This window comes from Bidens hawaiensis, unplaced genomic scaffold (genome assembly GCF_021521415.1).
Source record: "Bidens hawaiensis isolate Kalapana, Puna unplaced genomic scaffold, B.hawaiensis_p1.1 tig00031815_1, whole genome shotgun sequence".
Taxonomy (NCBI): Eukaryota; Viridiplantae; Streptophyta; class Magnoliopsida; order Asterales; family Asteraceae; genus Bidens; species Bidens hawaiensis.
In genome coordinates, this window is record NW_027505225.1 from 77,962 (window position 1) to 102,006 (window position 24,045).

Sequence of the window (24,045 nt, forward strand, 5' to 3'; positions counted from 1 at the left end):
CACGAGCGAAGACTGCGCTCGGTCGCGCAGATCTTTAAACCCTTAATCCGGGTTGTCAACGTGTACCACCCCTGGATGCACCTCCAAGTGTAGAAGGTCATCAGGCGGTCAACATAGGGCTCAATGCCCAGTATCCGGCACACCCACTCAAAGTGGCGAATCTTAGCGATCGCCATGGGGTGCAACTCGGTCAAATGAACACCGTGCCTCTCAAAGACACGGTAAACAAACTTTGTCAATGGGAACCTAAGATTCCCATAAACAAAGAATGCTGCATAAACCCCGATCTTGCCTCTGGGGGCATCGTACACAGTATGATGGGGTTCAGGAAACTCAGGCTCGAGAGACTCGAGCATGAACTTCCTGACGACATACTGGTACAGATCGCCAGGCAGAGCACACTGGCACTCGCCAGCAGTACTCTTGTCATCGGCTGTGGATTCAACATCACGAGACGACATCTTGTGAAGGAAAGGAGAAAACGATTTCGGGAGAATGCTTGCCTGAAAAGGTGAGTATTCGCCGGAAATCGTAAAGAAGATGAAGAGAAGAATGAAAGTGTGGATTACAAAGAACCCTCTCCCCCTTTATATACTAATCGCAATTAATGCGATGAAATTAATGCGGAAGAGAGAGAAAGCGAATGTGCAATGAAACTATGACACGTGGCAAAAAGCAAGCTGGCAACAGCTGTTGACAGGATGCATACCATTAATTTCGCGGCCACGCGCCCGAAAAATCGCGCCCACGCGCCTGAAAAAGCGTCTGGAATGACCATGTACTGTCACGTCACCATAACTTCCTGCACGTCCTGACACAGTCAGAAGAAACCGTCGCACGACGTTTCAGAGTTTTGGACTGTTCTTCTTTCCACCAACTCTTCGAATTTCAAAATTCAAAATTCAAAAAGATTCAAAAGTAAGCGGGAAAATACCCCTTACCTTGGCAACCAAGTAACTGTAAGACAGGTGCGGGTACAGTGTCAAGGCAAAACCCTTCACAAACTTAGCACCTGCAAGGAATTGAAGCCAAGAATTCCTCGGCAACCAAGTAACCATAAGACGGATGCGGGTACAGTGTTAAGGCAAAACCCTTCACATACTTAGCACCCGCAGGGAATTGACGCCAGGAATACCTTGGAAGTAAAGTAACCGTAAGACAAGTGTGGATACAGTGTCAAGGCAAAACCCTTTACATACTTAGCACTCTGCAGGGAATTCAAACCAAGAAGGATCTAATGGGCCATGCTGGCGGGAACGGGAATAACATCCCCGCATGACGGGAACGTCGAGAACTATATTGTTCGAAACTCCATGATGGGATTGGTGGTTTTAGCATAATTGATCAGTATGTTGAAAGCTACCAAAACCCCACGGAGAATCCACACAAGTAGGACTCAACGCTCCTGACGTGCGAGGAGGTTACAAACCTACCCGCTTCACACCCAAAGATCAAGCAGAAAAGTCGGGAATTTCTGCGTGACATCAGGAAAACCGCGGGATGAATCACCACGGAAAACCGAAAAACTAAACCCTTTTCAAAACCCCTTGCTAAGTCCAAAAGTTCACCTCACTTATTAATAATTCATGAGAAGAACATTGGACTGGGGGGACTTGAAGAGGTAGGTCCCAGCAGAGCCCAGTTGGACCCGCAAGACTCACCTTGAACAGGGACGTCTGCGCAATGACCAACTGCTCCAGCAGGACCCACCATGCTCAAAGAACCTTACGCGTAGTACGCCAGCTGTACCCGCAGGGAAAGCCTCCCAATGGTGAAGTACCCCGCCTGTTCCCGCAGTTGCAGATACAAGCCATCAGGGAAGGCTACCCGCACTAACAGCAAGGCTACACGCACAAGGCATTCGTTACTTCAGTAGTCACATGAAGGAATGAGCAAGGCGGGAATACTCCCGCCTAAATGAGCCAGTCCGTATGCTTCTGGAAGGTCTTTCGTACTATACCTACTAAGGTATGGGCGGAACAGACAATTTGACCAGAGCAGCCCATGAACTAATCACAGGGTGACAGCTCACCGACAACAATACGAGGAGGAGCACCCTCTAGTACTGTTTGTCACTATTAGCCGCTGCCTACTCACCAACCCTTACGAGGGGACGTGCGCAGCCTACAGTTGGTGGAACAGTGCGCAGCCGGCAGTAAAGGAACAGTATACAGCCGACCTTATTACTGTTGGCCGTAACCTATCCACCAACCAGCATGGCCTGTGCATACGTCCACTGTTGGTAGAACAGGAATACTATTCAGCCGGCTGTACCTGCTTGGAAACCTACCTTCGGCTATAAATACTCCAACACCTTGGAATGGTAAGAGGATCATCTGATATCTCAATCTTATCTAGCAATCTCTTAATATACACTTATATTCAGAGCAATCTAGTCTGATTCTCACGCCGGAGGGTGGTCACAAGGAGGAACCCCCCCTTCTCAGTGACGAGCTTACGGTGTCTGTTTTGCAGGTCCCCCTGAAGAACAACCTTCTCTGCTGGACCTCATCCGTGGGAAACATTACTTAACCCCCAGATTATCTATAATCTGCCTGTGGGTTCACTTAGTGTTTCTTCAGGCTCGATTCGAGCTTTTTTCGAATCTTCAACACCGCAATTAATGTAATTAGATCAAAGATAAGATAAAACTATACGAAGGAGCATATCATTATAAACACACCGTAAGAGATCAACGGGTAACATCAAATCATACACAGTGATATATTATAATTCGACTCCGACTACATATTAAGCATATATTATATATATAACTCATAAATGATCGAAAGTTTAGGTTAAACTATAAACTTTAGAGTACCGTAAGTTTATTTAACAAATTGAGATCGATTACACGCGAAGATAATTATTAATCGTAAAACTGAAAATAACGTCTGTGGTGGAGAGAGAGAGAAGCCGCGGTTCTGTGGTGGAGAGAGAGAGAGATTCGGCGGCGGAGGGTGGCCGGCGGTGGAGGGTGGAGGATGCAGCTAGGGTTTGAGAGGAGAAGGAGGAGGGTGAAGTTGTTTTGTTGTCTGATGAAAAAATAAGAAGAAGATGAGAAGAGGTGGGAAGTGTTTTGAACAATGCTTTTAGGAGAAGAGGACGCACATACGTTTTTTTAATGAAACGTCTTCGAAAAAACAAACACACTGTAGAGCCCAACGTCTGCGCGTAGTCTGCACGGCGCAGACAAAAGAGGTGAAGAAGTGCTTTTGAAGAGAAACAAACACCTAAGCCATTTTACTAAACTATAACAACACACGTGCATGTTAACACCCACGATGTTTAGTAAAAGACAATATTGTGTTACTCATGGACAAAGATACTGGAATTTCATTTGTGTAAAAGGACACATATACCGAGAAATATGGTACCGTCTTTCAAAAGTAAACACTATTTAAAACACATATATAAAAATGCAATTATAGAGTTTGATCATAAAAATGAAAATGATGTTATATATCGGTGTCATGGTTAATAATTTTATTATAAATATTGCTATTCACAGTATTACTTATGCTTACAATTAAATTCTTCAACATTTTATAAAATAAAGTTTATTTATATGCTCATAAATAAGTGAAAAAACGAGAAAGTAAATATTGGGACATGTAAAACCTATAATAACGTAAATATGTTATACCAATCATCATTTGCCATTCAATATTCGCTTCCACTTAAATGCATTAATATATTTATAACACAAAAAATAAATAAATAAAGTATCCTAACCCAATGAATTACGTCACCTCACCAAAACATATTGAATGAGCAACGAGATCCTGGTCATGCATTATGGATGCTGGAATGCCCCCAAAGAGTTCCAGGTGGAGCCATCATATGACGACGTGAAGCGGGGAAAACAACGCACATCACACGACAACAAGATCAGGGGAAAAATCATGTTGGTGGCTTGCGGTGGAGAGGGGTGTCCTACGCCCATAACACATGGCCTCACTACGCAAAATTATGTAAAAAAGAGTGGAGGGACATGGTGTTCTCGCTCATCAATTTAATTGCCATCTAAACAACATTCACCCTTCACCGCAACCAATTAAAGTAAACTTATTTGTTAATTTCATCTTACATTGGAAAACACATATATTCTCGAGTAACATTATGTTCAATTTGTGGATAACTTATTTTTGTTTCTAGTTTTCACATAATTATAAACGTACATTTATAGTTACTTATAGTGATGAGCTCGAGATGGTACCGGTATCGATCCGAAAATCTCGATTCTAAAATTTGAAAATATTTGATATATGTACGGTACCAGTATTCCATGCAAAACTTGAGAAATATCAACACCAAAAGCTCAAAACTTGGTATCATTACTATTTACTAGTACCAAAAATCTAAAGGATCTACACCTGGATAGATGCATTTGGCAGCTAATCCTCTTGATAGTACGACAATAACATCTAAATGTGCAAATGTTGTACCAACTGAAACAAGTTCTTGCTAATGGTAAAAACAGGGTTGTTCTTATGGTTGAAGGTCACTAGACGTTTCGAAATACTATTGTATCCAATATTAGACCGTAAAACAGAACCTTGCAGAACAAAAAAGATCAGTGGTACTATCCAGTACCGAATCTAGTCATCTCCCTGCTATCAATACTCGAAGGACTAAACATGGTACGCGTACAAACTACAAGGACCAAAACTGCCAGACGTACCACCAAGAAATCAAAGTATCCAATTCAATCCAATGAATCCAAGCCGTAATAGAACTGCTAGCCACTGTAATTAATTATAATTAGGTCAAATTAATCTCAGTATCTTCGATTAATCGACTCGTATTCGCACCGAAGGTTAGTTAATTTCACCGTCAGTTTCTTATTATCGATCGTTTTAATTACACATGTATAATTTAAGTTCTAGATTCTTCATGTATAATCATTCATCAATTGATATTATAGTTTGGATTAGTAGTTTGTTATTCATTAGCCTGATTCTAGTTATTGATTAGTTATTATTTGTGTTTTAGATGTTATGGCCTGTGATTCTGTGAAACTGTGAAACCCTAGGTTACCTTGATACATTATCTGTGTAAGTTATTGATTAGTTTATAGATGTATAGTGTAATACTTGGATTATATAGATGTAGATCTTGTTGATAGTCTAATATCATGTTGGAGCATGCACGATTCAGTTTCGGTCGGTTTTGGGCTAGTACTGAGGTTTTGGTTTTAGAAATTTTTGAAACTGTTTAGTCTCAGTTTTTTCGGTTTCAGGTTATTTGGTTTTTATCATCATCTGTGTAAAGTTTACAGAGTTCTGGTATGTAGTATAATGCTTGAATTGTAAGAATGAAGATCTTGTTGATGGACTAATTTCATGTTGGAGCATGCACAGTTTGGTTTTCGTCGGTTTTGGGCTAGTACGAGGTTTTGGTTTTTGAAATTTTAAAAACTGTTCAGTTTCGGTTTTTTCGGTTTCAGGTTCTTTGGTTTTTATCATCATCTGTGTAATTAGTTTCCTGATTCATGTTTAGTTTATCTAGTTTACAGAGTTCTAGTATGTAGTATGATGCTCGAATGATAGGGATGATGATCTTGTTGATAGCCTGATTTCATGTTGGAGCATGCATGGTTAGGTTTTGGGCTAGTACAGAGGTTTTGGCTTTAGAAATTTTGAAACTGTTTAGTGTCGGTTTATTCGGTTTCAGGTTCTTTGGTTTTTATCATCATCTGTGTAAAGTTTACAGAGTTCTGGTATGTAGTATAATGCTTGAATTATATGGATGAAGATCTTGTTGATAGTCTAATTTCATGTAGGAGCATGGACATTTCGGTTTTGGGCTAGTACTGAGGTTTTGGTTTTAGAATTTTTGAAACTGGTCAGTGTCGGTTTTTTCGGTTTTAGGTTCTTTGGTTTTTATCATCATCTGTGAAAAGTTTACAAATAAAGCTCATTTAGTTATCGAGCCCGGACTCGAGCTTTGTATGGGAAAATCTTGTATGATCGTCGAGCCTTAACGAGCCTATTGTATTTTCAGGTTTTTACTATTTTGGACTTCTATGTATTAATTTCACGCTGCGTAGCCAAGCTTCAGCTCATTTAAAGTACTACTCAAGAGCTCAAGCCGAGCTTAGCATGTTAGGTTTTTGTCAAAATGTATGAAAATAATTAAAATTATATATAAATTATTTAATAAATAATAAACAAGCCGAGTCCGAGCATAGCTCGAGCATTAGAAAAAGAGCTTGAAACGAAGCTTGGCTCGTTTACACTCCTTAATACTCGAGTTATATAGGGAGAGGAGGTTGTGATGGTTTGGGCATGTGAAGAGGACAGATGCGATAGAGCTAAGAGTAGCTGAAACCGTTACTGTAGAGGGAGGAGGAGGAGTAGAGGCGGGCCCAAACTGAGTTGGGAGAGCGGATTAGGCTAGATTTGATAGAATTACGCATCTCTGAGAACATGGTATATGATAGGAGTTCGTGAAGACGTAGGATTAAGGTTGATGACTTTTAGGAGAATGGTACACTTGTGTTATTAGCTTTTTCTAGGGGTTTAGATTTTCTTACAATTTAGGTTACCGTGTCTGTTATCGCTTACCTGTATTTATGTATATATGTTTTTGCTCTAGTTAACCTTTTCTTCGGTTATTGGTTGCTTCATATTTTCTATATTTTTAGTTTTGTCTGTTGGTCTGTTTGGCGTGGAAACAGCCTTTTTGTACCTAGGGATAGAGGTAAGGTTTGGCTACATTCGACACTCCAAATACTATTAGCTTCACTGTGGGTGGGATTTACTAGGTAAGGTTGTTGTAAGATCTTGACGATAATTTAATTTTTCTGTACTTTGTTTGAATTTATCTGACTGTTCACAAAACCCAAATTTTGATTTTCTTCCTTTTTTTTTTTTTTTTTTTTGCAAAATTCGTATAGGTTGGTGCTCGGTGAATGTGACTGGTTAATTTATTGAGCAACTTCAGTGTTGAGCTGAGCTTGTTCAATCAATATGGATGGTAATAAAGATGAAGCAATGAAATGTATTGGCATTGCAAAAGAGGCGATTGCATCTGGAAACAAGGAGCGTGCTCTGAAGTTTATTGGCATCGCACAGCGGTTAAACCATAACTTATCTGTAGATGATCTTTTAGCAGCATGTAAAAACCTTGATTCTGCAAATTCCACTCCATCAAATGGTAAAAATCATGCTACAAGTAACTCTGTAAATTCCGAGTCGGTTGAAGGTGTGAACAAAGAGCCAAGTTATACCGAAGAACACGTTCAAGTGGTTCGTAACATCAAAAGAAACACTGATTATTATGAGATTTTGGGCGTTAGTAAAACTTGTTCTGTTGAGGAGGTTAAGAAGGCTTACAGGAAACTGTCATTGAAAGTTCACCCTGATAAGAACAAAGCTCCTGGATCTGAAGAAGCGTTTAAGAAAGTTAGCAAGGCGTTTAAGTGTCTGAGTGATGATAACTCAAGACGACACTATGATCAAACAGGTTATGTTGAGGGAGATGAGTACAATCAGCAGTATAATGTTAGGAGACGAAGAACAGGACACAATATGTATCATGATGAATTTGATGCTGATGAAATCTTTCGGTCGTTTTTTGCTCAAAGTGATATGTTTCGTACAGCTCAAATGTACAGAACAAGACGGGCGGGGGCAGCAGGCGGTCAACCTACTGGTGGTGGTGGCGGCGGTGGGACCAGTCCTAATTTAATGTTACTTCTTCAACTGTTACCGTTTTTGCTGATCATATTGCTTGCGTGTCTCCCGTTCTCAGAGCCTGAATATTCATTACAAAGGAACTATACTTATCAGTTTTCTAAGATGACTAAGGAATATGGCGTTGAGTTTTACGTGAAATCATCTGATTTTGATCAGAAGTATCCGCTTGGAACGCCTGCAAGAAGTAATATTGAGAATGGTGTGATCAAAGAATATAAAAATATGCTGTGGCGTTATTGCAATGTTGAAATGCAGAGGCGTTCATGGAGCAGAAACTTGCCAACTCCTCACTGTGACAAACTTGAAAGTTTTGGGGTAGCATGATGGTTAGAATGTTAGATCTCGGTTCTTTCGTTTATTAATCTTGATATTTAATATTTCCTATAGATTTATTTGTTTTAGATTCCTGCAGAGAAACTTATTTGGAGTCAATAAATGGAGACTTGTTCCATTGGCAGTGATTTCTGCATTTGTACTAGCGGATGCGGGTTTGAGGGTCGGGTTTATTTCCTATATTTTTATAGCTCGCTTCTGTGATGTTTGATTTTTAGCATGGATGTAGTAGCATTTGTGTAAAGATATACCACTGTCGCTGACAGGTTAGTTTTTTGAAAAAGGTTATTATGAGAGGATGTAATCATATTACATAACCGTGTTTGCGAAATAATTTACTTATAATCATCAGCTGTAAACGAGGAGGAGGTGCTTGTTTGATCTTGCAAACAAGTGCTTATTGTGTTCGGTGCAGAAATATTTGGTCAATTTTGCGGTTAGGTACTTTTGGAATGGAGTTTTAACCCACAAAAAATAAGTGTTCAAAATGTTTCGAATAAATATAAGTTATGTAACACAAGGATAATACTCATATCGATTGGTATCAGGTAGCAAAGTTGCAGTTGGTCTCTTATGGGCTCAAGACGTATTGACGGTGTTAAAGATTATATGGTCCTTATGGGCTCAACGTATCACCTATCTACGAATAATTCAGGATTGATGTAAGGTGTTCAAAGTAATGATCTAGTGACCTGGAAATTAGAGGTGAGCAGATTAAAACAAAAAAAACCAAACCAACTAGGTAACCAACGAGTCTGTTATGATTTTTAATAACCAAGTTTTATGATTCGGTTATAGTTATATGTATATACACAACCGAAGTAAGCAAGCCGAACTTGCATTAAAAACTACTTAATGTCTGCGAGGAAAACTTTTGTTAGTCCTTTTTACAAGTAATGTATTACTCGTCATCTCATTGTGAAATCTATCTAACATATCTGTTACGATTCAAACTATTTCGGCCCACGCTTAAAATTATGGGGATGTTTGGTAGCCTTTGTATGATACCATTAAGGAGTAAGGATTGCCTCTGAATCAATTATCATTTAGCATTAAGTGTGTTTGTTTGTTCTACAATAATAAAACCTTTGGAATCGGTCAGCCAACCTCTTACCCATTATTCCATTAAGCTGCAAAATAATGTTGAAAGTTTTACCCATTTGTACCTTCATATATGTTCGTATAGCGCAACTTGAACTGTTTAATTGGGAAACGGGGGGGGGGGGGGGGGGATATTACAAGTTAATTTTAAGTTTTTAAACATAAAAAAACCTAGTTTTTTTCACCAAATAAAGACCATAATTCCCAAAAAAGATAACTAAGTTCTTTTAATTGGTTTGGTTAGAGCTATAAAAAATCATATATTCTCGCTTCTAAGCCAAAAACATTATTGAATATACGTTGGCTATATTTAACAAAACTATATGTACTGATTTAGAAGTTCTAAGTCCAACAACAGGGGACCCCGGAACCCCTCCTCGCCCCTAGATGTAGAGGTGCATAAAAAACCCGTACTCAGAACCGGATCCGAAAAAAAATACCTGGAACCGGTTTTTTCTATACCCGGGTATTCTATACCCGAAACCGGAACCGACCCCACCCGTAGGGTATGGATAGGGTATGCATTTTGAGGTCAATACCCGTACCCGGAACCGTACCCGATTTATACCCGTAGATACCCGGACCCGGTCATACCCTATACCCGATACCCGGATATACCCGATACCCGATACCAATTTTCTAATACCCGAAATAATACATTAGTTTTTATAGTATATTTTTATGTTTACTTCACAACTTTTATGTTTAAGTTTTTATAAAATGCACATTACTAAATAAATAATTTGTTTTTAAGTGGATTTATGGTTTTTGTAATATAGTTTAATTATTTTTATACATTACAAAGCAAATTTAAATTTTAAACAAATAAAAAAATGTATAAAAAAATTACAAATTCAAAACTGGGTATTAATACCCGGTCGTACCCGGTTCCAATACCCGAACCCGATTATACCCTACCCGGGTACATAGGGTTGAGTTTTTCTCCTTAATACCCTACCCGAACCCTACCCGATTTATCTCAATACCCGATTTTCCAATACCCGATCATACCCGATTTGTGCACCTCTACCTAGAGGTGCACAAACTTGTTATTTTTAGGAACCGAAATCGGGTAAAGTTAAAAGTAGGTCGGGTAGGAACCGGTTCCATGTATAGTCGGTATTTGCGGGTTCGGGGTTGGGTCGGGTTTTGGCTGGGTATATCCGGTTTCAGTTCCGTTTATGGCTCCATGGATAAATCCAATACCAGGTCATACCTGTCCTGATCATATCCGGAACCGAGTATTTTATGCACCTCTACTCGCCCATAAAGATACGTTCATGGTGTTGAGGTTGCCAAACCGCCCATAACTCGATGTCATGGTTTTTATTATATTTTAATTTTAAAAGATGTTTTAGTTCAACACAATGAGCCCATTTCTGGTCAAATAATACAAGCCAAGCCCAGCCCAGCCCAGCCCAGCCCAGCCCAGCCCACTTATTCCTCCCGAGTAACCGAGTATATAACTGCTACAACTAAATTAGGGTTTGCTTTCACTTTCTTCATCATCTTCAGCTGCTACAACTCTTAGACCGTTTGCAGGTATCATCAATTGATCCACATTCTAGAGTTAAATCTATACATATATTTAACCTTTTGAGTTGCGTGTTGTATGTATTGCTTTTATTTTATTTATTTGATTAGATTCAACCTCTTTATATATTAATATAAGCATGTTTATAATCGATTTGTTTGTTCATGTTATTGTTAGATTTAAGGCAAACGTGTTGTATGAATGGATTCGTTTATTTGAATGATTTCGTTCTCATGTTTGTTGATTGATGAGAAATTAAAATTGAATTATTTTAGCAGTTTTTTTGTTTTGTTTTGATGAATACTTGAGTTTGTGGTAATAGTGTTAGGTGGTTTGTTTGTGTTTTGATTTGATGTTTTGTATTGAATTTGCAGTTGATTTGTTAGGAGTTACAATGGTGGCTGGAAAGAAGACGGTAAATTACTGGTTTTTTATTATTATTTTGTTGAATATTAGGAGTGTAAACGAGTCGCTCTCGTTTTGAATTACGATAGCTCGGGCTTGATCTCATTATGATTTACGAGAGCTCAAGCTCGAGCTCAATTTGACTTACGAGAGATCCGCCGCGATCTCATTTGTCTTACGAGAGCTCAAATTCGAGCTCATTTTGATTTACAAGAGCTCGAACTCGAGCTCGGGCTTAATCAGTCGATCTCATTTTGTCTTGCGAGAGCTCAAGCTCGAGCTCATTTTGATTTATGAGAGTTCAAACTTGAGCTCAATTTGACTTACGAGAGCTCCATCGTGATCTCATTTGTCTTACGAGAGCTCAAATTCTAGCTTATTTTGACTTATGAGAGCACGAACTTGAACTCATTTTGACTTACGAGAGCTTGAGCTCGACCTCATTTTGACATATGAGAGCTTGAGCTTGAACTAATTTTGACTTACGAGAGCTTGAGCTCGAGCTTGGATCATTTTGACTTACTCAAGCTTGGCTAGTTCTGAACTCTTTTTTTAAAGCTTAAGCTTGCTTTTTAGCCTGGGTTCGGCTCGATTATCATTCATCAATTAATTTATATACATCTTTTTAATTATTTTTATAAAAATATTTTGGTACTTTAAATGAGCCAGAGCTCGAGTATGCGGAGGGAAATCACTACATAAAAGTGCAAAAGAGATAAACTATAAAAATAAAAAGAGGCTCGCTAACGCTCAATAAGCCTGCACGTGCTCGCTTTCCTTACAAAGCTGAAGCTTGGGCTTGAGCGGCTTGGTTCATTTGCACCCCTATTATTGTTCCAGTCATTTTGTGTTTTTAATTTGCGAAGTTGTTGATTGTTGTTTTGTTTAAATTTGCAGAAGAAGACTCATGAGAGTATCAACAATAGGTTGGCTCTTGTGATGAAGAGTGGAAAGTACACTCTTGGTTACAAGACCGTGCTCGAGTCTCTCAGAAGCTCCAAAGGTTAGTTTAAATCCAACATTTTTTTAGTTTTTATTGAATTTAATGAATATTTTATAAATTTTAATGGCATTGATTATATTTATGTTGGTGAGGCTTATTTGTCGTATATTTATGGGAATTGTAGGCAAATTGATCATCATTTCCAACAACTGCCCGCCGTTGAGGAAATCTGAGATTGAGTACTACGCCATGCTTGCCAAGGTTGGCGTTCACCATTACAATGGAAGTAAGTTCATCATTGATATTGTTTTTTAAGTTACATGTGTTTATTTTTCTCATTTGCTGATTACAATTTATTTCAATCATGTGTTCAGACAACGTCGATCTTGGAACCGCGTGTGGAAAGTATTTCCGTGTGTCATGCCTAAGTATCATCGATGCAGGCGACTCTGATATCATCAAGAGTCTACCAGGAGATCAGTGAGATTATTTTCTAGTACCTTTTTTATAAGAGCTGCTTTATTAGAGGGATTTTGTTGGTTTGTATTCAGTTTAATACTTTCTGTTGGTTGAATGTTGATTTTAATCAATTACATGTTCTATTTAACTTTTCTAAGCAACATATTATGATATCTATGTGGGGTTGTAACATCCTATTTTAACGCTAAAGAGTGCGTTATTTGTTGCAAACCTAAGGTTTTATTTCGTTATCTGAAAAAGAAACGAGTTTTCCACAAGTGTTTGAAAAAAAATACCGAATGTGTAGTGTTTCTTTGATGGATGCTGACTTAACCATTGTACGAACGCTTTTTAGTTTTCAACCGAGAGTTTGTACAGACTATAATTATCTTTCTTAGCCGGTGGTAATCAACTTCACAACGTCTCGCGAACAATTATTATTGTTTGACTAATCCTTGATAGTGCAGAAATTTATCGCTAGAACGTCTTTGTACATCACTTGAAACTTCATCGTTCTTAAACTTGAGTCACTTGACTTTGTCGATGATCAAAATTCCCGTATTCTTTAGGATTATTCAGCAGTTATTGCATGGATCTTCAGTTGCGAGTCTTGGTGAGATCAATCCATTGTCTAGCCGTTTCGTTTGACATTTCTTGATGCTCTTGATAATTTTTTAACGACTTTTGTTTATGATATAACAATTAACAAGTTATGAGCACATGATCATTTGTATGTAATATTCGAATCACATGTGTTTGCTTTTATCATCACAAAAATATACATTAATTATAGTGAACCCCATCCAGTGGCGAAGCTTGGGTTTAGTCACGGGGTGACCGGAGTCACGAACTCAAAAATTTCCGGGTCAACGATTCGGTTCGTGTCGGTGATTCGGGTCGGGTTGGATCAAAGAATATGGCATCTATATATCTAATTTTTCTTTATTTATTCAAATGATTGTTCTTACAATAAAAAAACAAAATATTTTTTTAACCAACAAAAACCTAAAATATTCAAGAGGAAGGTGAGTAGGGATAAGCAAATTCGGTATCGGTACCCGTACCGAATATGTACCAAAGTTTTAAGTTTCGGTAACGGTATTTCCCAAATTTTACCTTCAATACCGGTACCTTTATAAAAAATTTGTGATTTTCGGATTTAGGATTTCGGTACCTGTACCAATCTCATCCCTAAGTGAATACTTAGAAGAAGTATTGCAAAGACCTAAATAATTATAAAAACAAATCTTTTAATATTCGACTACTATTTTGTAACTTTTGTTTATAAATATTGCAAGGTTGAATAAAAAAAATCAAACGATAGGGCATTATATTTAAAAAAAATATCAGTGGTGACCGGTAGAATGTTGGAAAAATACATTAGGGGTGACCGCGCGTAATACCTATAAAAAATTTCGGAGAAAATCGCGAAATTTACCCTACTAACGGAGAAAACGGCAGTGACCGGGGCCACCCCGGGTCCCCATTGAGCTACGCCCCTGAACCCATCTATCTATTCTCATGCTTGTTTTAAACCAGTTTCACAAGTTAGCGCGCTTTCTTTTCTTCAGCAACAATCGCTATTGGTCTGTCCATGTAGATCTTAATTTAACAAGGCTATTTTCACATCAATTTGATGTGTTTCAAAATTTTACTAATAACAACAAAGGCAAATAAAAATAATTCTCTAGTGGTGTAATTATTCAAACCGGTACGTATGTGATTATTCCTTTAGATGTGCCATGTTCATGCAAAAGTTCAATAACATAAAAACAATTTTTATGATTCATAGTTTGGCTGAATATTGATGGTCCCATAGTTATGAAGCCGATTGATATGGCGACTTGGATCAAGACGGTAAAGCTGAGCAAAATTTAAAAACAAGCGGTGAAAGGCGTTATGCATACGCACTGATGGGTGATTTGAAAGATTCGGAATAAAGCTATTTTCAAGACCAATGATTTAAGCAAAGACATCTTATTTTTTATTCGATTTCTCTTTTTTGTTTTATATTTTTTTTTGATAAATAGTCAAAACAGTAAAATCAAGGTAACCCAGACCGAATGGCTTAAAAACTTATTATTTCGATGTAATTTTTGAATATTTGCTTTGCTTTTTTTAACCGTCATCCATCAATATATTTTTGTTACCAATGAACTGGTGGTGGAGTGATAAGGAAGAGAATTGGCGTTTCATATGACCCATGTTTAATTATTGCCTTCAACATTTAGTTTTAGTGACACCAGGGTGATGATGAGAGACTATGCGAGTAAGTCACGTTCACTAGTTGAATCCTTAAATTGAACGAATTTTATCTAATCGCATTGTCGTGCCTTCAGACGATTGTTCACGAGCGTTGACCTTAGGTGAAGTTTTTTCTCGAATCAAAAGACGAGTGTATTCATATGGTGATTTTAGCCAGCAATCCATTTATCAATATACTTTTGTTAAAAAAACAATTTTTATTATGTGCATTATTTAATTTTCCATAAACGGATCTTGAATTTATTTATTTAGTTAAAAACCGGATCCAACAATCAATGGATCTGGGCACGTGCGACGAGTTGAATTTTGAATAGCAACTGACCAATTGTCAAACCTACGCGCCACGTAGGCCATGATAACAAGGGCATTACCGTCATACATCGTACAAGACATAAAATATAATAAAACTAGGTTATAAACCCGTGTACTATATGGGATTGAGTAAAAAAAATGCTGAATTTAGTAAAAGTTTAATAATAAACAAATACAAATTATATTTGAATACTTGCATTTACAATTTACGTAATTTTTCTTTCTATACTTAAATGAGCAATAATTACTAAATTAATTATAAAAAAGTAATTAAAAGCAAAACAGGAAATTACCACAAGATAAATCATACATGGCAGTATAAACAGAGAAATAATGGCCATCTCAAAATGGTATTTCGATATAATTATCACAGCCATTGTATTTATTACTCGTATTCAGATTGTACATAGCTTGTATTGACCTGAACCAAATTAACACTTCTTTAAATCACCCGTTTGGACCATAACTCCTTTTGCTAAGAATCCGTTTTGACCCTAACCAAATTGGTACTTTTTAAAAACAACCAGCTTCGACCGAACAATTTTCATGTGTTTAATCTCGTTATCGAAAGAAGTAAAACTTAAAATTTGAAGCAAACAAATTTAAACTTGCAAACTTGCTTCAGACAAATTTAAGCACAAACTGAAAATTCATTTGCAGATAATAATATTAATTCTCGAAAATAAGAGTGTGGGACAAACGGACAACCCACAGAGAGAACAGTTGGCCTAGGAGCCGAAGGTCAAAGCCAATCATCAGAATTAATATGAAATATACAAGAAAAGCTAAATATCTTTTCAAAATATAGGCGGCTCAAGAGGTGAATGATGTGTTAAAACGGATCATTTTCATGAGCAAAACAGGTTGGGTAATTGCCCCACAAACATCTTTTGTCCATTTTTATTTTTATAAATAATTAAAGCACTAATTCTGGTTACAAAACAACAGTATTAGAATAACAAATATATCTTTAAATAAAATAATTAGGCGTTTGATATATAAAAAAACCTAAAAAGACCAATATGGACTTATGGAAAGGTATATATATGTATGAGAAAAAAAACCTTCACTATGCATTAGCATATTGAAGATGTAAATGGTAAAAATACTTTAGCTAATTATTTAAGGTAAAAAGTCACAGACATTACACTGAACTCTAAGATCATGTATATGACCAACTAATCATGTAAATAAAACCGTTGGACTCCAAGATGTTGACCACTGAATCAACAAATTGAGAAATGTATGACTTATGAACTAAAATCATTTAGATATATACATCTAGATGCAAATTTAACACACTATAAAACAGTTTGATAACACATACACCATATAAATTGATGCCCATGGTAATTTGTTTAACATTACACAAACAAATTTCACAAGGGGGAGCCAAACGTATGATCATAGACTCAAAAAAATGCTATTACATTATTAATTGCAGAAGGATAACTTTGGTTACACCCAAATTCTGAAGCTACATATGCTTTGTTACATTTTTTTTAACTTAATGAACATGTTCAAAGTGCATACGAGACAAACTCATGCATGATGCAATGGATTTATTATTGTGTATGATATTTGTAGTAATGTATGAATGCTTTATTCATGTTGTTAGTTGTATTTAGTTAGGGTTTTAGCCCATATAGTTGGTTAAAGCCCATGTGCCTTTTATGGGTTGATAGCTAGGGTTTATTTGTGTATAAATAGATGTAGTTGTTTATGTATTTCTCACACCTTCAAGTAATAAACATTACTTCACTACAACCATTTCTTTACATGGTATCAGAGCTACGGCTCTCGATCCAAACCCTAGCCGCCACTTAATCTGAACCGAACCAGCCGGCCCTAGATCTGAAACCGAACCCGTCTACCTCCTGTCCAGATCTCGTAATCCTTTTTCGAGATATATTCCGCCGTCACCGCCTCTCCCACTGTCACCACCACCCTCCGATTAGCAAACCCTGAAAATCCGACGCCGATCCGCTGTCGCACGCGCCCCCACGCGCCACCCGAAGACCGCCGCTGCCACCCACGCACCGCCGCTTGACGGCGCGTGCCCCATCCTCCGGCCGCCGTATATTTCCAGTTTTCAGTCTCAGTTCGCATGTGTATTCGTTCGGATAAGAAACTTTCAGATCCAATGGCTGATAAAAAGGCTTCAGAAAATCAGATTGCTCCAGGTATTATTAATTATTCAGCTGTTCTTCGCATTCCGATCAAACTTGACTAAAAAAATTGGGGTTCGTGGAGTCTCTTTGTCCAAATGGGGCTTGAAAGTATGGACAAAGACGATCATCTCACTAAACCACCCCCGGACTCGATTACCAAAGAATGGAAAATTGATGATAGCGGAATCTTAATGGCCCTATGGAATGCTATGGATACACAAATCCTTACTATTGCTCAAAACTTTTCCACCGTAAAGGAAATGTGGGATCACCTCTCTTCATCCTTTTCGGCTAAGGAGTCTATCTCTCATGCTTATTCTGTGGTTCAAGCCTGTGGTCGGGCCGAGCAAGGTGATTCTACATTTACCGACTATTTCACACGATTCTGCAAACTCCGAGATGAGCTTCGCACTATGTTTCCACCCACTACTGATTTGAAGATTTAGGAGGAGCGAAACGCCAAGATGGATGTCATGACCTTCATTGCCGGGATATCACCTAAGTATTCAAGCGCCCGACCCCTACTGTTGAGCAACTCCGCTGCTACATCTTCAGTTGGATCAACCTTTCACCTGTTACGGGAAATGTATGATCATGGTGCAACTCTACCTCCTACTGATACATCGGCTATGTATACATCTACTGGTCGGGGTACTGGTCGAGGTTCTCATATGATCCACAAAAAGGGTATTGGACGGGGCGGTGGTCTTGTTTGTCACTATTGCAAGGAACCAGGTCATACGAAATGGGACTGCCCGAACCGCCCTCCTGGAAGTCAGCCACCTCCTCGTCCCAAAGCTCGTTTGGCTGCCGCTGGTGAGACTTCAGATCCAACCTCCACTCCCACCTACACAGTTAGCGAAGAAGACTATTGTCGTCTCCAGCAGCTTCTAGCCTCTCAGACTCCTGCTCCTGCTCCATATGCCAATACGGCCGATTCAGGTACGCTTCCTAGTCCTTCTTCATCTTGGATTATTGATTCGGGTGCCACTCATCATATGATTGGGAACTCGGGTATTCTGTCCAACCTTAATAAAGTCTCCCACCAACCTGTTCGACTGGCTGATGGGTCTTCCTGTCCTGTACTGGGGGTTGGATCCATTAACACCTCATCCAACTTAAATCTCTCGTCTATTCTATATGTTCCTAAATTTCCCGATAACCTTCGGTAAGCCAACTTACTAAACAACACAATTGCTCCGCTAAATTTTATCCTACTCACTGTATCTTTCAGGAACTAGGGACGAACCGTCTGATTGGCACAGGTTTTGAATCTGGATGCCTCTACCGCTTAATCTTCCCGTCAGGTCCTACATGTTCTACAACAACTGCTTCAGTCAAGGAGGACCACTGTCGGTGGGTCAAGTTTGCTTGTTTTCTTCAGCTAGCAGACATTCTAGAATGTCAAGGGCTCGGGGATCAAGTTTGATTGTTTTCTGTACTATGTCCCACCGGTACTCCTTTTCCTCTCGCACCTAAAGTCTTTGGTTGCGTTGCCTATGTTCATGACCATCGTCCGAAAACAATCAAACTTGATCCCCGAGCCTTTCGTTGTATCTTTGTTGGTTACTCACGGGTTCAAAAAGGGTATCGGTGCTATAGCCCATCTCTTCACCGATACTTTACTAGTGCCGATGTCACTTTTAATGAGTCCTGTCCTTACTTTCCTGAGTGTTCCACTCCTGTTTTTGACCCATTTCCTGACCTCGATATACCCACATCTCCCTTCATCCCCACCGTTCCTGTGTCAATTCCTTCTACCGATCCAATCTCTACTGATTCTGACCCACCGACAGAATCTCCGCCACTGCTTTTCACATATGCTAGGCGAGGTAGGGGTCAAACATCAGCGACTCTTGATTCACACCCTGGCCACGACCCCGAAATACCCTCCGATACTCCGTCTACATCTGAGCAATCCACACCTCTCACTAATACATCCTTACCCGATCCAACAACCTCTGATACACCCGTTTATGATCCTCTTGGTGCCCCACTTCCCGATATACCTATTTCCTTTCGCAAGGAACCCCGTAAATGTACTCGTTACCCAATTCAGGACTATGTTGCCTACACCCACCTATCTCCTGAATCTCATGCGTACACCACTACCCTTGATTCCTACCCGATTCCCAAAAATGTGACGAGCGCTCTCGCTCACCCAGGATGGAGACAGGCTATGGAAGATGAAATTGGGGCTCTAAAGTCCAATCATACATGGGATCTTGAAACACTTCCTAAAGGGAAGCGTATTGTTGGTTGTCGTTGGGTGTTTACGGTTAAACTACACCCGGATGGCTCCTTACACCGCTTAAAGGCTCGGTTGGTTGCAAAAGGGTATTCTCAGGCATATGACATTGATTACGATGAAACCTTCTCTCCGGTTTCTAAAATGCCAACGGTCCGTATTTGTATCGCTCTTGCTGCCATTAATCATTGGCCGCTCCACCAGCTTGATGTCAAGAACGCCTTTCTTAATGGTGTTCTTAAGGAGGAGGTATATATGGAGCAGCCCCCAGGGTTCGTTGTTGAGGATGAGGCCTCGAAAGTTTGTAGACTACGTCGTTCTCTATATGGTCTTAAACAGTCTCCCAGGGCATGGTTTGGTCGATTCTCTAGTGTTATGGGACAGTTTGGGATGACTCGGAATGCCTACGATCACTCTGTCTTCTTTAGACACCAGAAAGGAAATAGGATTATCGTAGTTGTTTATGTGGATGACATTATAATCACAGGTGATGACGAGGTCGGGATTACCGAACTCAAGCAGTTTCTTCAGTCTCAGTTTCAGGTCAGCGACTTAGGTCGATTGAGGTATTTCCTTGGCATAGAAGTATCCCGCTCTCCACAAGGAATACTTCTCTCCCAACGAAAGTATGTTCATGAAATGTTAACTGAATGTGGCTTACTGGGTTGTAAACCTGTTGATACCCCAATGCTTCCTACAAGAAACTCCTCCCAAAGGAAGGAGATCCAATGAAAGATCCTGAGCGATACAGACGGTTGGTTGGTAAACTTAATTATTTAACTGTCACACGACCGGATATCTCCTTTACTGTCAGTGTTCTGAGCCAATTTATGGCTACACCATACACCGGTCACTGGGATGCTGCCCTTCGTGTCTTAAGATATCTTAAGACCTGGCTTGGGTATATTATACTCCGATCAGGGTCATTGTTGTGTAGGTGCCTTCACGGAAGAAGGAGATGATCGGATATCAGGGTTCTCAGATGCAGATTGGGCAGGTTGTCCAATTTCTCGACGATCTACCACCGGATATTGTGTGTTTGTTGGAGGAAATCTTGTATCATGGAAGAGTAAGAAGCAACACACGGTTTCCCGGTCGAGTGCCGAATCGGAGTATAGAGCCATGGCAGATGTAACATCAGAGATGACATGGGTTCTCGTCTTCTCAGAGAGCTCGGGGTTGTTTCTAATGACTTGATGAGGTTATACTGTGATAGTCAGTCAGCCATTCACATAGCCAAGAATCAAGTATTTCATGAGAGGACAAAACATATTGAGGTTGACTGCCGCCTTATCAGAGATCGAGTAGTAGGCACACAAACTGATCCTCCTTCCATTCAACCAGTTCATGTGAAGACAAATTTTCAGCTAGCAGACATTCTAACTAAACCGCTCCGGAAATCTCAGATAAATTTTATTTGTAACAAGTTGGGCATGATTAACATCTATGCTCCAACTTGAGGAGGAGTGTTAGTTGTATTTAGTTAGGGTTTTAGCCCATATAGTTGGCTAAAGCCCATGGGCTTTTTATGGGTTGATAGCTAGGGTTTATTTGTGTATAAATAGATGTAGTTGTTTATGTATTTCTAACACCTTCAAGTAATAAACATTACTTCACTACAACCATTTCTTTACACATGTTATTAGTAATATTGCTTTAATCATTACAAGTTGATGGTACTGTGATATACATTTTCATGGTATATTTCGCCTAGCAATCTGATATAATAATGTAAAATTTTGTTATTATATTATATTATATTAATCTGCTATTCTTAGTTCTTCTCAAAATAGTTTAATTTTAGAAATAGATTATTTACTGAATTTTTCATTTAGTCGTTAGTTACCAACCTTTATCATTAAATCATGCAAGTTATAAAGTCAACTGATCAGGGATAGAATTGACATTCTTCTGACTAAATACTGCATCTGTACACATCTTACATTGTGTGCTTTTTGTTTGATATGCAGTTGTTCTACGGCAAAGCCTAAACGTTCAAAATTAGTTGATATCAACACCTAATGAGTTTACAAACAAAACAGAAAAATCAACATGAAAAGAAGGTGAAACCTAATCTTAAATTCCAAAAAATAAAAATAAAAAAAATCCATGGAGCAATACGAAACAATAACTGAACCTCCTCCTCCTCAAGAATTACATACATTTTATTGATTCGGCTCAATTGATTCAGTAATTGATCGAGATCGAATCACTAACTTTATAAACCATAGCGGTAAATGAAAATTCCAAAGAGAAACACACGCCTTGTAAATTAGTGGTTGAGTGAACGTACCAGTGGTGATTATATTAGTAGATTATTTATACTAATGATCATTGTGGATGGTCATATTACAAGTTTGGTCTTAAAATACTAAAACTTGCAAACTTAGTACAAACATTTGTGAAAAGTTGTTTTTAGTCCTGACCGTTATCATAATTTGTTTTTGACTATAAAATAACGTTATGTGTCATTCGTGTGTGACCTTTTCAAATTTGGAGAACTAATAAAATACTTTTTCAAACTTCAAAAAACTGAAGGTTTGGTACATAATTAGAGGTGATGAAGTAAAATGTTAGGAATTTGAAACATAATTTATACTAGTATCCAAAATAATAATAATAATAATAATAATAATAAAAATATAGTTAGGCTCAAATGAATGGGACATGACATCATTATTTGTTAAAAACCAACCAGGTAAATGATGGGGACTACTCGAGATTGGATAGATTGTATTCTCGAAACGAGACAAGCCTTTTCGAGCTCAAGTCTCAAATAAAGCTCGTTTAGTTAACAAGGCTAAGCTCGAGCCTTGTTTGAAAAGCTCGTTATGGATCGTTGAGCCTCGTGTATTTTTTTTACTTTCATGCCTTTAGACTTCTATGTATTGATTTCACACCACACCATCGAGCTTTGGCTCATTTAAGGTACTACACAAATTAGAGTCCGAGCCCACTCAAGCTTGAAAAAGTAACTTTTGAGTCGAGCTCAAGCTCTCTAAGTCAAAACGAGCTGACCTCAGTCCTAGTTAGAGTATTTGACTAAGATTGCATGTTTTAAAAGACGAGGACCAAATCTATAATATGATCAAACCAAATGGATCACTTATGCAACTTTCACTGTAGCATACTACTATACTCCCTAGTCCTTCCTTTTCATGTGTATAAACTAAACATATTTCATTAAAAAAATACAATAATACAAAAACAAAAAGTCAAAAACAAAAAACAACAGATCGGAGTGCACTAACAAACCAGATCTGCGGCAAATCTACTCGTCGGAATGATCAGTTACTCACAAGCCGAGGTCGAGCTTGAAAAAAATGAGAGCTCAAAAAGAGTTAAGCTCAAGATCTCGTAAGTCAAAACAAGCCGAGCTCGAGCCTGAAAAAATTACTCACTAGAGCTCGAGCTTGAAAAATAATACAAAAGGAGTTAAGCTCGAGCTCGTGTAAGTCAAAACAAGCCTGTAAAAATCACTCACAAGAGCTCGAGCTTGAAAAAAAAACTCAAAATGAGTCAAACTCGAGCTCTTGTAAGTCAAAACGAGCCGAGCTCGAGCCTAAACAAGCTCAGACTCGAGCTCGACTCATTTACACCCCCACTAAATCAACAATTTTTAAAACCCAAAGATCAAACCTGCAATATGATTAAACCACGAAAAACTGTAAATCTTCAGTTTTACAATTGTTCACTGTAAGTATATAAACTAATTATATTTCCAAAACTAAACAACAACAATTCAAAAACAACATATCATAATACTACCCACCCAACCAGATCTATCTCCAACAAACAAACTACTCATCACCACCATCATCACCACCAAATATAGAAAACTTATTATAAAGCAACACAAGCACAATCACCAGCACAAGCGCCACACCCACCGGGGAGCCACTAGCACGGTGGATGGAGTTGGGTTCACCGGTAGAGAATATACTGGACACAAAGGATCCGGTATCAGAAGACAGGTATTGTATAGCAAGTAGCAGAATAATTGGAAGCAGTAAGAGGCCCAGTGGGCTCAGAAGCTCGGAGATGAACTCCGTTAAGGCTTCGCCGCCGTCGCCGAGGAAGATGGGTATGCCGATGAGGGTTACGACGACTAGGGCGAGGAGGATGCCGTATGGTGCTCCTCGCCGGTGGTCGTCTGTTGTTATCATTGTGTTGTGTGTGGGTTGGTTTGAGGAGTGTGAATGGGTGTGTGGGTTAGTGGGTAGTGTTTTTTTATTGAAGTGCTTTGTCAATGGTATAATATGTCAATGGTTCATCAATTTTATAAATACATCTTTGACAAATATGTTATAATGAGAATTGTCTAGTAATAAACTCGTCGGATGTGGTAAAACTCACACGTTCTTAGGATTGAATCGGTGATCACATAGATTGATCACGGTCTTATAATATTCCTTCATTTAGACACCCATGGTCTTCATTAAAGAACACATGATTCATACCACTACATCACATTAGAAATGACGACAAATAGATTATAATAATATATGGAACACAATTTTTTTTATTTATATTGTTATTATTAAAGATTTAGAGATTTCATTTATAATTTT

General features: G+C 38.5%; 3 protein-coding genes across 5 annotated transcripts; 2 read left to right on the plus strand and 1 right to left on the minus strand.

The window, feature by feature from the left end:
• Nucleotides 1-4,744: 4,744 nt before the first annotated feature.
• LOC143611631 (chaperone protein dnaJ 49-like) lies at nucleotides 4,745-8,496 on the plus strand. 3 transcript variants are annotated; one of them, XM_077085811.1, is made up of 3 exons: nucleotides 4,745-4,819; nucleotides 6,902-8,029; nucleotides 8,116-8,496. In XM_077085811.1, the coding sequence occupies exon 2, from the start codon at nucleotides 6,975-6,977 to the stop codon at nucleotides 8,025-8,027; it is 1,053 nt and encodes a 350-aa protein (XP_076941926.1). In that variant the 5' UTR covers nucleotides 4,745-4,819; nucleotides 6,902-6,974; the 3' UTR covers nucleotides 8,028-8,029; nucleotides 8,116-8,496. The 3 variants fall into 3 exon arrangements, with proteins under 3 accessions (XP_076941926.1, XP_076941924.1, XP_076941925.1); XM_077085809.1 differs by having other exon boundaries at nucleotides 6,902-8,018; nucleotides 8,106-8,496; XM_077085810.1 differs by lacking the exon at nucleotides 4,745-4,819 and adding an exon at nucleotides 6,643-6,769 and having other exon boundaries at nucleotides 6,902-8,018; nucleotides 8,106-8,496.
• Nucleotides 8,497-10,624: 2,128 nt separating this feature from the next.
• Nucleotides 10,625-12,631, plus strand: LOC143611630 (large ribosomal subunit protein eL30). The gene is made up of 5 exons (XM_077085807.1): nucleotides 10,625-10,679; nucleotides 11,046-11,086; nucleotides 11,974-12,079; nucleotides 12,204-12,305; nucleotides 12,394-12,631. Exons 2-5 carry the CDS (start codon nucleotides 11,066-11,068, stop codon nucleotides 12,501-12,503), a joined length of 339 nt encoding a protein of 112 aa, XP_076941922.1. The 5' UTR covers nucleotides 10,625-10,679; nucleotides 11,046-11,065; the 3' UTR covers nucleotides 12,504-12,631.
• A 10,643-nt stretch (nucleotides 12,632-23,274) lies between these two features.
• LOC143611640 (uncharacterized) lies at nucleotides 23,275-23,640 on the minus strand. Its single transcript, XM_077085817.1, has one exon. The coding sequence runs from the start codon at nucleotides 23,638-23,640 to the stop codon at nucleotides 23,275-23,277; it is 366 nt and encodes a 121-aa protein (XP_076941932.1).
• Between the last annotated feature and the right edge of the window lie 405 nt (nucleotides 23,641-24,045).